General features: G+C 42.5%; 1 protein-coding gene across 1 annotated transcript in view; it reads right to left on the bottom strand.

Annotated features, from left to right (window-relative positions):
• The window catches only part of SYCP3 (synaptonemal complex protein 3), a 106022-nt gene that overhangs the window by 58684 nt on the left and 34146 nt on the right, over positions 1 to 13192 (bottom strand). Inside the window, exon 4 of the mRNA XM_053716985.1 lies at positions 12612 to 12646. Within this exon, the coding sequence (XP_053572960.1) occupies positions 12612 to 12646 (35 nt within the window). The remainder of the gene's footprint in view (positions 1 to 12611; positions 12647 to 13192) is intronic.

The raw sequence follows: 13192 nt of genomic DNA, 5'->3' as shown, positions 1-13192 counted from the left end.
ATTAACTGAAGCGTCATTGTTGAAGGCCCAAGAGGAGAAGACACTCCACGGGTAGAATGAGATGTAATCATAGGAGTCTGTTGACCTGCTACATCATATGCTATGTGAATCATACTTCTGATCCAGAAGGACAGGGTGACAGCAGTGGCTTTCTGACCCTTGCACTTACCAGAATGCAGGATGAATAAGGAAGAAGATTGACTACAAATTATGAAGTAACCTCTCTTTGGAAGAAGGATTCGGACAAAAATACTGAACAACAATCTCCTGATTGATATTGTGAGTAGAAACAACCTTGGGGGAAAAAAACATTTTAGTTTGTAAAACAGAAGAAGATATTGCTAACAGAAATAATTGCAGAGGCAGCAGACCTGTTATGGTCTTAACACCGCTGCTTCACAACTGTTGTTTCCGGCTAACCTGAAGGCTCGCATGAAATCAGGGGCCATTCGGCCCTTGATAAATCGGGCCCTAAGGCTCCGAGGAGCAACAGGTTTAAAATCAGGTCTAAGTCTAACAACGGCCTGAACAAAAGACTGAACATCTGGCAACTGTGCTAATTTTTTATGAAACAGAACAGAAAGGGCAAAAATCTGACCCTTAAGAGAACTGGCCGATACGCCTTTCTCCAAACCATCCTGGAGAAATTGAAGAATCTGCAGAATCTTTATTTTGTTCCAAGGTAATCCACATTCCACACACCAAGAAAGATTGGTTCTCCAGACCTTGTGGTAGGTATGTCTGGTCACAAGCTTCCTTGACTGCACCAAGGTATCAATCACTTTCTCAAGAAATCAGAAATCTCAGTAGCAAATATTACATTAGGTAGAGATTCAGAATTTTTTGGTAATTAAGGTACAGATAGTGTTTTGCCAACATATGTCTCAGTAACACAAACAGCACACAACTTCTTTAAATAAAAAGAGAGAAGCGCTCAACCTGGGAACGAACAATAGCATAATAGCTTGTTCTATGTCTAGTCACCACCCTAGAAGCAGCCTCTTTTTGCTCAATATGTGCCTTTCACAGAGAAGAACTTTCCTGTAGCATATCAGTCTGATCCTGACTTAACAGTGCAGTCCAGCCCCGAAATACCAGGCAATCTCTCTCTCTGAACGAGAGAAACGGCAAAACCCCAGACGTACGTTTCGGCCTATTGTGGGCCTCGTCAGTGAGGTGCAGCCATAACCCTCTAGGCACACTGAGCAACGGGTCCACGTCTGGATTCCCGTATCACACTTAGGGAGACTTCCCCAAATGTCATAATTTGCATAAATAAAAAGAGAGAAGCGCTCAACCTGGGAACGAACAATAGCATAATAGCTTGTTCTATGGCTAGTCACCACCCTAGAAGCAGCCTCTTTTTGCTCAATATGTGCCTTTCACAAAGAAGAACTTTCCTGTAGCATATCAGTCTGATCCTGACTTAACAGTGCAGTCCAGCCCCGAAATACCAGGCAATCTCTCTCTCTGAACGAGAGAAACGGCAAAACCCCAGACGTACATTTCGGCCTATTGAGGGCCTCGTCAGTGAGGTGCAGCCATAACCCTCTAGGCACACTGAGCAACGGGTCCACGTCTGGATTCCCGCATCATACTTAGGGAGACTTCCCCAAATGTCATAATTTGCATAAATAAAAAGAGAGAAGCGCTCAACCTGGGAACAAACAATAGCATAATAGCTTGTTCTATGGCTAAACACCACCCTAGAAGCAGCCTCTTTTTGCTCAATATGTGCCTTTCACAGAGAAGAACTTTCCTGTAGCATATCAGTCTGATCCTGACTTAACAGTGCAGTCCAGCCCCGAAATACCAGGCAATCTCTCTCTCTGAACGAGAGAAACGGCAAAACCCCAGACGTACGTTTCGGCCTATTGTGGGCCTCGTCAGTGAGGTGCAGCCATAACCTTCTAGGCACACTGAGCAACGGGTCCATGTCTGGATTCCCGCATCACACTTAGGGAGACTTCCCCAAATGTCATAATTTGCATAAATAAAAAGAGAGAAGCGCTCAACCTGGGAACGAACAATAGCATAATAGCTTGTTCTATGGCTAGTCACCACCCTAGAAGCAGCCTCTTTTTGCTCAATATGTGCCTTTCACAGAGAAGAACTTTCCTGTAGCATATCAGTCTGATCCTGACTTAACAGTGCAGTCCAGCCCCGAAATACCAGGCAATCTCGATTCCCGCATCACACTTAGGGAGACTTCCCCAAATGTCATAATTTGCATAAATAAAAAGAGAGAAGCGCTCAACCTGGGAACGAACAATAGCATAATAGCTTGTTCTATGGCTAGTCACCACCCTAGAAGCAGCCTCTTTTTGCTCAATATGTGCCTTTCACAGAGAACTTTCCTGTAGCATATCAGTCTGATCCTGACTTAACAGTGCAGTCCAGCCCCGAAATACCAGGCAATCTCTCTCTCTGAACGAGAGAAACGGCAAAACCCCAGACGTACGTTTCGGCCTATTGTGGGCCTCGTCAGTGAGGTGCAGCCATAACCCTCTAGGCACACTGAGCAACGGGTCCACGTCTGGATTCCCGCATCACACTTAGGGAGACTTCCCCAAATGTCATAATTTGCATAAATAAAAAGAGAGAAGCGCTCAACCTGGGAACGAACAATAGCATAATAGCTTGTTCTATGGCTAGTCACCACCCTAGAAGCAGCCTCTTTTTGCTCAATATGTGCCTTTCACAGAGAAGAACTTTCCTGTAGCATATCAGTCTGATCCTGACTTAACAGTGCAGTCCAGCCCCGAAATACCAGGCAATCTCTCTCTCTGAACGAGAGAAACGGCAAAACCCCAGACGTACATTTCGGCCTATTGTGGGCCTCGTCAGTGAGGTGCAGCCATAACCCTCTAGGCACACTGAGCAACGGGTCCACGTCTGGATTCCCGCATCACACTTAGGGAGACTTCCCCAAATGTCATAATTTGCATAAATAAAAAGAGAGAAGCGCTCAACCTGGGAACGAACAATAGCATAATAGCTTGTTCTATGGCTAGTCACCACCCTAGAAGCAGCCTCTTTTTGCTCAATATGTGCCTTTCACAGAGAAGAACTTTCCTGTAGCATATCAGTCTGATCCTGACTTAACAGTGCAGTCCAGCCCCGAAATACCAGGCAATCTCTCTCTCTCTGAACGAGAGAAACGGCAAAACCCCAGACGTACATTTCGGCCTATTGTGGGCCTTGTCAGTGAGGTGCAGCCATAACCCTCTAGGCACACTGAGCAACGGGTCCACGTCTGGATTCCCGCATCACACTTAGGGAGACTTCCCCAAATGTCATAATTTGCATAAATAAAAAGAGAGAAGCGCTCAACCTGGGAACGAACAATAGCATAATAGCTTGTTCTATGGCTAGTCACCACCCTAGAAGCAGCCTCTTTTTGCTCAATATGTGCCTTTCACAGAGAAGAACTTTCCTGTAGCATATCAGTTTGATCCTGACTTAACAGTGCAGTCCAGCCCCGAAATACCAGGCAATCTCTCTCTCTGAACGAGAGAAACGGCAAAACCCCAGACGTACGTTTCGGCCTATTGTGGGCCTCGTCAGTGAGGTGCAGCCATAACCTTCTAGGCACACTGAGCAACGGGTCCACGTCTGGATTCCCGCATCACACTTAGGGAGACTTCCCCAAATGCCATAATTTGCATAAATAAAAAGAGAGAAGCGCTCAACCTGGGAACGAACAATAGCATAATAGCTTGTTCTATGGCTAGTCACCACCCTAGAAGCAGCCTCTTTTTGCTCAATATGTGCCTTTCACAGAGAAGAACTTTCCTGTAGCATATCAGTCTGATCCTGACTTAACAGTGCAGTCCAGCCCCGAAATACCAGGCAATCTCTCTCTCTGAACGAGAGAAACGGCAAAACCCCAGACGTACGTTTCGGCCTATTGTGGGCCTCGTCAGTGAGGTGCAGCCATAACCCTCTAGGCACACTGAGCAATGGGTTGAGCGCTTCTCTCTTTTTATTTATGCAAATTATGACACTTAGGGAAGTCTCCCTAAGTGTGATGCGGGAATCCAGACGTGGACCCGTTGCTCAGTGTACCTCGAGGGATATGGCTGCACCTCACTGACGAGGCCCACAATAGGCCGAAACGTACGTCTGGGGTTTTGCTGTTTCTCTTGTTCAGAAAGGGATTGCCTGGTATTTCGGGGCTGGACTGTAACTGTGAAGTCAGGATCAGACTGATATGCTACAGGAAAGTTCTTTTCTGTGAAAGGCACATATTGAGCAAAAAGAGGCTGCTTCTAGGGTGGTAACTAGCCATAGAACAAGCTATTATGCTATTGTTCGTTCCCAGGTTGAGCGCTTCTCTTTTTATTTATGCAAATTATGACACTTAGGGAAGTCTCCCTAAGTGTGATGCGGGAATCCAGACGTAGACCCGTTGCTCAGTGTGCCTAGAGGGATATGGCTGCACCTCACTGACGAGGCCCACAATAGGCCGAAACGTACGTCTGGGGTTTTGCTGTTTCTCTTGTTCAGAAAGGGATTGCCTGGTATTTCGGGGCTGGACTGTAACTGTGAAGTCAGGATCAGACTGATATGCTACAGGAAAGTTCTTTTCTGTGAAAGGCACATATTGAGCAAAAAGAGGCTGCTTCTAGGGTGGTAACTAGCCATAGAACAAGCTATTATACTATTGTTCGTTCCCAGGTTGAGCGCTTCTCTCTTTTTATTTATGCAAATTATGACACTTAGGGAAGTCTCCCTAAGTGTGATGCGGGAATCCAGACGTGGACCCGTTGCTCAGTGTGCCTAGAGGGATATGGCTGCACCTCACTGACGAGGCCCACAATAGGCCGAAACGTACGTCTGGGGTTTTGCTGTTTCTCTTGTTCAGAAAGGTATTGCCTGGTATTTCGGGGCTGGACTGTAACTGTGAAGTCAGGATCAGACTGATATGCTACAGGAAAGTTCTTTTCTGTGAAAGGCACATATTGAGCAAAAAGAGGCTGCTTCTAGGGTGGTAACTAGCCATAGAACAAGCTATTATGCTATTGTTCGTTCCCAGGTTGAGCGCTTCTCTCTTTTTATTTATGCAAATTATGACACTTAGGGAAGTCTCCCTAAGTGTGATGCGGGAATCCAGACGTGGACCCGTTGCTCAGTGTGCCTAGAGGGATATGGCTGCACCTCACTGACGAGGCCCACAATAGGCCGAAACGTACGTCTGGGGTTTTGCTGTTTCTCTTGTTCAGAAAGGGATTGCCTGGTATTTCGGGGCTGGACTGTAACTGTGAAGTCAGGATCAGACTGATATGCTACAGGAAAGTTCTTTTCTGTGAAAGGCACATATTGAGCAAAAAGAGGCTGCTTCTAGGGTGGTAACTAGCCATAGAACAAGCTATTATGCTATTGTTCGTTCCCAGGTTGAGCGCTTCTCTTTTTATTTATGCAAATTATGACACTTAGGGAAGTCTCCCTAAGTGTGATGCGGGAATCCAGACGTAGACCCGTTGCTCAGTGTGCCTAGAGGGATATGGCTGCACCTCACTGACGAGGCCCACAATAGGCCGAAACGTACGTCTGGGGTTTTGCTGTTTCTCTTGTTCAGAAAGGGATTGCCTGGTATTTCGGGGCTGGACTGTAACTGTGAAGTCAGGATCAGACTGATATGCTACAGGAAAGTTCTTTTCTGTGAAAGGCACATATTGAGCAAAAAGAGGCTGCTTCTAGGGTGGTGACTAGCCATAGAACAAGCTATTATGCTATTGTTCGTTCCCAGGTTGAGCGCTTCTCTCTTTTTATTTATGCAAATTATGACACTTAGGGAAGTCTCCCTAAGTGTGATGCGGGAATCCAGACGTGGACCCGTTGCTCAGTGTGCCTAGAGGGATATGGCTGCACCTCACTGACGAGGCCCACAATAGGCCGAAACGTACGTCTGGGGTTTTGCTGTTTCTCTTGTTCAGAAAGGGATTGCCTGGTATTTCGGGGCTGGACTGTAACTGTGAAGTCAGGATCAGACTGATATGCTACAGGAAAGTTCTTTTCTGTGAAAGGCACATATTGAGCAAAAAGAGGCTGCTTCTAGTGTGGTAACTAGCCATAGAACAATCTATTATGCTATTGTTCGTTCCCAGGTTGAGCGCTTCTCTCTTTTTATTTATGCAAATTATGACACTTAGGGAAGTCTCCCTAAGTGTGATGCGGGAATCCAGACGTGGACCCGTTGCTCAGTGTGCCTAGAGGGATATGGCTGCACCTCACTGACGAGGCCCACAATAGGCCGAAATGTACGTCTGGGGTTTTGCTGTTTCTCTTGTTCAGAAAGGGATTGCCTGGTATATCGGGGCTGGACTGTAACTGTGAAGTCAGGATCAGACTGATATGCTACAGGGAAGTTCTTTTCTGTGAAAGGCACATATTGAGCAAAAAGAGGCTGCTTCTAGGGTGGTAACTAGCCATAGAACAAGCTATTATGCTATTGTTCGTTCCCAGGTTGAGCGCTTCTCTCTTTTTATTTAAGCACACAACTTCTTGTCAGACCAAAGGAAGAGCACAAAGCACAGGCTTTTGTAATCGTGTTTGCATTTTTATTCAAAGCAAAAGTAGGTTTAAACATTATAGCAGGAGATTTTATAACATAAGTGTGCTCTTTTAAGTGGGAAACTAATTCCTGCTGAAATATTGTAGTAATTCTCAGCACACATACACCATAATACATAGCTTTTGTCTATCTTTAATTTAATTGGGATATTTATCCAGCACACTTGTGTGCATATGTATTACATTGCTTAAATTTTTTTAAATGTTTGTACTAAATCCTGTGTACAGTTTTCCTAGTGGTGACACTTCTATCTGTGGCTTCTTGGAGTTAATGTGTAAAGAGAGTGCAGTATTGCATTCAGATGGGTAATGTATCTTTTCATTTAAAATATGCTACCTAATATATGTGCCTCTTATGTCATTTTACTTCAATATTATAAAGTACTTATACTGATGGTGAAGATATAGGGGCCGATTTATTAAAGTCCGAATGGACATGATCCGCTGTAGCAATCATGTCCGCCGCACATCAATAAATGACGACAGCCAACGCTGTCAGCATTTATCATTGCATAATCATTTCACTAGAAATGCTTGTTCAGTACCACTGTAACAAAAAAGCAAAGACAGGCGCAGCCCGATTCAAGTGCAGCAAATTTTATTCAAGGTAAGTGCACATAGACAAATGGCTACTTACAGGATAGGCATATAAAACAGCATTAGAAACGTAATTTTCCAGACTAAGATTCCACTGGTGTAGGGAGGGAGTCCTCTATGCGAAATGGCACCCCGGCCATAGTTGAAAACCAAGTGTGGCAATTGCTAATGGATAATCCTCCGTGGTGTGGAACAGACACAGATAGTCTGTCTGGAACCAAAGTTCAATAATTCAAAAGTTTCTACGCGTTTCGTCTGAGGACGCTCAGACTTTTTCAAGAGAACTGACAGAGTACCACCCCTGCACATTCTCAGGCAATCGGCCGCTAGCAGGGAGTGTCAATCAACCCGATCGTATGCGATTGGGCGGATTGCGGTACGCCGCCTCAGAGGTGGCGGACATGTTAAGGAGCAGCGGGCTCAAGACCGCTGCTTCTTAACTCCTGTTTCTGGCGAGAAACAGTTGAATACGGAGCTTGATAAATCAGCCCCTAAAACCCAATCTGTAAATTAGTATCCCAGTCTGGAGACTCTGTCCTCAATGAATGCAAAACACACTGAAAACAACTAATGATGCCATATTGGTTACGTTTATGAAATTATGTTCTAGGTTCATTGAGGTTCTTTTCATCTCTTATAGTAGTTTGCTTGTAAGCATGCCTGTAATTTACATATGTAATTATATTAATTTGCCAAATACACGATCATACATCAATTAAAAAACACTAGGAATATGAGAAAGCAAAACATATAGAAACAAAATTTGACAAAAGTGTTCTTAAAATGGCTGAATTAATACTCAAATTTCTGTAATGTTACAGTACTTTAGTTTTTATAAAACGCCATTGTGTAGGCAATCATGTCTTTTCCCCCCAAAACAAGACCAAAAATACACATTCTTAAAGGATGCTATGTTCCTTCTGAAGTATCTTGTGTAGCAATCTGGGTCACTGCAGGTTGTGAAATTCCTTTAAAAAAATATCCCTGTTATAGAAGATTGTAAAGAAGATGTTTTTTTATTATACAATTTTTTTTTAAATGTAATTATTCTGCACAATAAAACCCTATTCTGCACAGTAAATGTAAACTTTTGGCAAGACTGAAGCAGCTCCATTGTTTCAGTAGAACAAAGCTTGCAACTTGATGATAGACAGTGTGTGATCTTTTTGAATCATGCTTTTGTAGATCGTAGATTCTGTGACCACTTTCTTCTTAAGATATTAATTTCCCACACAGTTCTTGACTCTAAGCCAAAATCATGTAAAATCGCTTTCAGCTTGATCAATTAAGCGCCAACAGATTCCGCCAACAGTGATCAATTGGGTAGAGGGTCCTGCCGAGAGTTGCACTGTTGTAGTCTTATGAAGGTGGACCACAAACAGCTGGGCTCATAGGGTTTAAGGGGAGATAGGAAGGTTAGTGTAGGTTGTATGCGTCCCTGAATAGTAGAGTCTTTAGGGAGCAATTGAAGCTTTTAACACTAGGGGAGAGTCTTGTGGAGCGAGGCAGAAAGTTCCATAAGATGGGAGCCAGTCTGGAGAAATCTTGTAAACGGAAATGTGAGGAGGTAACAAGAGAGGAGGAGAGTAGGAAATCATGAGCGGAGCGAAGGGGATGGGAGGGAGGGAGAGTATCTGGAGACAAGGTCTGAGATGTAGGGGGGAGCAATGCAATTGAGGGCTTTGTGTGTCAGAGTGAGAATTGTGTGTTTAATCCTGGAGGCAAGAAGAAGCCAGTGAAGGGATTGACAGAGAGGTGCGGCAGATGAAGAGCGACGTGTAAGGAAGATGAGCCTGGCAGAGGCATTCATTATGGATTGCAAAGAAGCTAGGTTGCGGCTAGGGAGACCAGAGTGGATGGAGTTGCAGTAGTCGAGGCGGGAAAGGATGAGAGAATGGATTAAATCCTTAGTTGTGTCTTGTGTAAGGAAATGTCTAATTTTAGCGATGTTTGTAAGGTGGAAGCAGCAGGCTTTAGCCAAGGACTGAATGTGAGTGAAAGAAAGATCTGGGTCAAGCGTGACCCCAAGACATCGGGCATGTGAGGTTTGGGTAATGATGGAGTTAATGATGGAGTTATAAAGTTATAGAGATATGGGGGGTGGAGATTTTTGAAGAAGGGTGGAAAATAAGGAGCTCAGTTTTGGAGAAATTTAGCTTGAGGTAGTGAGAGGACATCCAAGATGAGATATGAGAGAGACAGTTAGTGACACGGGTTAGCAAGGAAGGAGATAGTTCTGGTGCAGAGAGGTAGATTTGGGTATCGTCGGCATACAAATGATAATGAAACCCGTGGGACTTTATTAAGGAACATAATGAGGACGTGTAGATTGAGAAGAGAACAGAACTGAGGATAGAGCCTTGCGGTACCCCAACAGAAAGAGGTAACGGGGCAGAGGATGCCCCAGAGAAGGCTACACTAAAGGTATGGTTAGACAGATAGGAAGAGAACCAAGAGAGAGCTGTGTCACAGATGCCGAAGGATTGGAGGGTATGGAGCAAAAGAGGGTGGTCGACAGTATCAAAGGCTACAGACAGATCAAGGAGGATAAGTAGAGAGAAGTGGCCTTTGAATTTTGCTGTAAGTATGTCGTTGGTAACCTTAAAGGGACACTGAACCCAAATTTTTTCTTTTGTAATTCAGAAAGAGCATGCAATTTTAAGCAACTTTCTAATTTACTCCTATTATCAATTTTTCTTCGTTCTCTTGCTATCATTATTTGAAAAAGAAGGCATCTAAGCTTTTTTTTGGTTTCAGTACTCTGGACAGCACTTTTTTATTGGTGGATGAATTTATCCACCAATCAGCAAGGACAACCCAGGTTGTTCACCAAAAATGGGTCGGCATCTAAACTTACATTCTTGCATTTCAAATAAAGATACCAAGAGAATGAAGAACATTTGATAATAGGAGTAAATTAGAAAGTTGCTTAAAATGTAATGCTCAACCTGAATCATGAAAGAAAAATTTTGGGTACAGTGTCCCTTTAACAATTGCTGTCTCTGTTGAGTGAAGGGGCGAAATCCAGATTGCAGTGGATCAAGGAGGGAGTTTAATGTAAGGAAATGTGATAGACGTGCATATACTAGCTTTTCAAGAAGCTTCAAGGCAAGAGGGAGTAGGGAAATAGGGTGGTAGTTGAATGAGAAGGTTGGATCGAGAGAAGTTTTTTTGAGGATAGGTGTGACTAATGCATGTTTAAGAGATGTGGGAACTATACCAGTGCTGAGGGAGAGGTTGTAGATGTGTGTGAGTATTAGGGTAAGGGTAGAAGAGAGGGAGGGGAGTAGTTGTGAGGGGATGGGGTCGAGGGGACAGGTAGTGAGGTGAGACGATAGTATAAGGGCAGAATCTTCTTCCTCTGTAACAGGGGCAAAATAACTAAATTTATGGCTATGTGGGTTTTGGATGATTGTGAGCTTTTGAGGGGGTGGGAGACTGTTAGTATGTTGAGAGCTGATTTCATTTCTGATATAGTCTTATTTTGTTGTTGAAGTAGCTGGCAAAATCTTGAAAAAAATCTTTAAAAAAAAACTATTTTACACAATAATCAATATATAAATTTAAATAAGCCATCCAACATACACACCCAGTATACCAATAATGCTCTTGTTGAAATGGATATTTGTCATTAACACATTTAACCATTGTTTTGGAGCACAAGTGGTCACTTTCATGTGTCATTACACAATGCACAAATGGATCAAATGGATCAATCAAAACACCTGTAATGTATTATATAGACCTGCAAAATGGCTGTTGTAGTTATCATTTTCCATTTAGATTTTGATGCTGATTTCAAGAACATAAATAAAAACAACTGTATCTTGTGCTATCTGTGAAAAGTGTTTTGTGACTGAGGTCTTTTGTCATTAGAAGTAATTTAGGTTTGTGATCAATCGAAATCCATGCTAACAATACAGGATATAGTTCAGAACTCAATACTCAAAATATTGCCAAAAAGCTTTCTGCTCACCTGATTCAACCTCATTAACTTATGAGGTATATATTAGGCTCCAGGATAGTATGATATTCTTGTCTGATACCTATATATTTCCCAAAACAATTGGCTTCAACTGATAAAAAAAAAAACAGTGGCCACTGCAAGACCTGAAGTGACGTTAGTGAGTATCCTTGGTGACTTTAATTCTTACATGTGTCATCTAGAGTACTTTTTTCTCACATTTTTCATTAACAGAGCCTCCAGATTGGATATCAATTTATAAATAGGGATCATATCCCCACAACGTGGGGAAAAAGAAAAAGCAAATGACCTCATATTTGTACATGCCTTAAATTGGAAATTTTTATGAGAAATAATGAAGCTAGCTAACCTGAGTCAGCCATAGCGTGTAGGGGAAAAAGATCTGCGCAATGGAGCCGAAGTGCGCTATGTGAGTGCATAAAAACTCTACTGAGCAACTGAATAGCGCTAACGTTGACGAAAAAACAGTAACATGATAAAAAAAATTTTTTACTAAAGTGCCAAAATAATACATGTTAAATCACTGAGAGGTTCCCCACTAACACTGTAATCTCCAATGAGAACTAGACATAACCTATAAACAGTCAAGTGTATAAAATGGTTTTGCCTGTCTAATAAAGTGTCCCCAGACTATGATGTACTGTGTAGTAACTGTACCTGCTAATAGCCTGTGGGCTATGTGAGTGCAAAGTGTGATATTTACTTAACTAAAATTCACCTACTTTACTGTGCTTACCAACTGCAAAAAGACTGCATCCAGTAGATAGCCCATCCAGTGCTGTGTACCTCACAGCAGAGGATCTATTTAAAGAGTATATCGACAACCCAACAGAAGGAGGCTAAGGCACCGGTGTCTGCAACACCTGTGGCAGGCTTGTGACATACTTCTCACTGGGAGTAATTGTGCCACTAACCAACACTTCAATCTCCCCTCTGTCTCAAGTAGCAGCTCTCTGAGGGGGAAATCGGTCTGAGTACCCCTCTCTACGAAGAATCTGGAGCACATAAATTCTTCACCTTCCTCCTGTGGAGGCAAAGATAAGAATGGCATACCAGAGAGGTAGGAGAGATTGAGTGTTCTTGGAGCTTTGGGAATCTTTGCCTTCTACTAGTGGCCAGGAGTTGAATTTCAGGAGGAGTAATGGCTCATGGACTCTCATCACCCTATGATAGAAATTAAAGTATAGTGTACAACGGTTAAATGAAGTAGAGAATATATTGTAAATTGTTGTGCTAAGGTTGGAGGTTGTGCTTCAAGATAGACCGTATTGTGAGCTGCAGTCTTTTTTTTAGTGTTTATACAACTTAATCTTAATCAATTTAATTCAAGTTGAATATTTAATAAACAAATAAAATAAACCATACTTATACATAGGTTACAATATAGCAGTTTGAAATAATGCCTAAAGCTACTTTTGTCAAATTACAAAACTATTGTTAAAAAGGGACTTGCCTCCAAAACGTTCCAGCATATTTTGAACTTCACCTCTGTCAAAACAATATATTTTTTGTTAGAAAGAAAAAGCAATCTGTAAATAATCTAGGGGGAAACGTTGTACATTATTTGCTGTAGAGTTTTACTTATTTTCACTACCATATAAAGTTACAGTTGTAACATTAAAAAAGAAAATCACAAATGTGTCCTTGTGACTTTTTATGAAGTTTGCTTCAGTGACAAGTAATAATTCACATGTTAATAAATCAGGACTTATTCATATAAAACACCTGTCATTTACTTATAGGTACATTAAACTCAAATTTCACACCCATAAAGACGAGCACAAAGGGCTCAATTTATCAAGCCTTCTCCTCCCCTACGACTGCAGGTTCTCACTGCTTCCCTACCCTCTTTTCCACCTCTTAGGTGGAGAATTTCAATCTCCCCAGTCTCATCTGAACTGGGAGATTGAAAGCTCAAGCCCAAAATAGCTAATATGTCCACCCTTGCTTGATAAATCGAGCCCAAAATAGCAAGAAGTATGGAATGCTAACATTACTGGAGGGCAATCCATGCCACTTGCATTTTTACACTCA

This window comes from Bombina bombina, chromosome 6, assembly GCF_027579735.1.
Source record: "Bombina bombina isolate aBomBom1 chromosome 6, aBomBom1.pri, whole genome shotgun sequence".
In the NCBI taxonomy this organism is placed as follows: domain Eukaryota; kingdom Metazoa; phylum Chordata; class Amphibia; order Anura; family Bombinatoridae; genus Bombina; species Bombina bombina.
The sequence above is the reverse complement of the archived record's forward strand: the minus strand, read 5'-3'. Positions and strand labels throughout refer to the sequence as shown.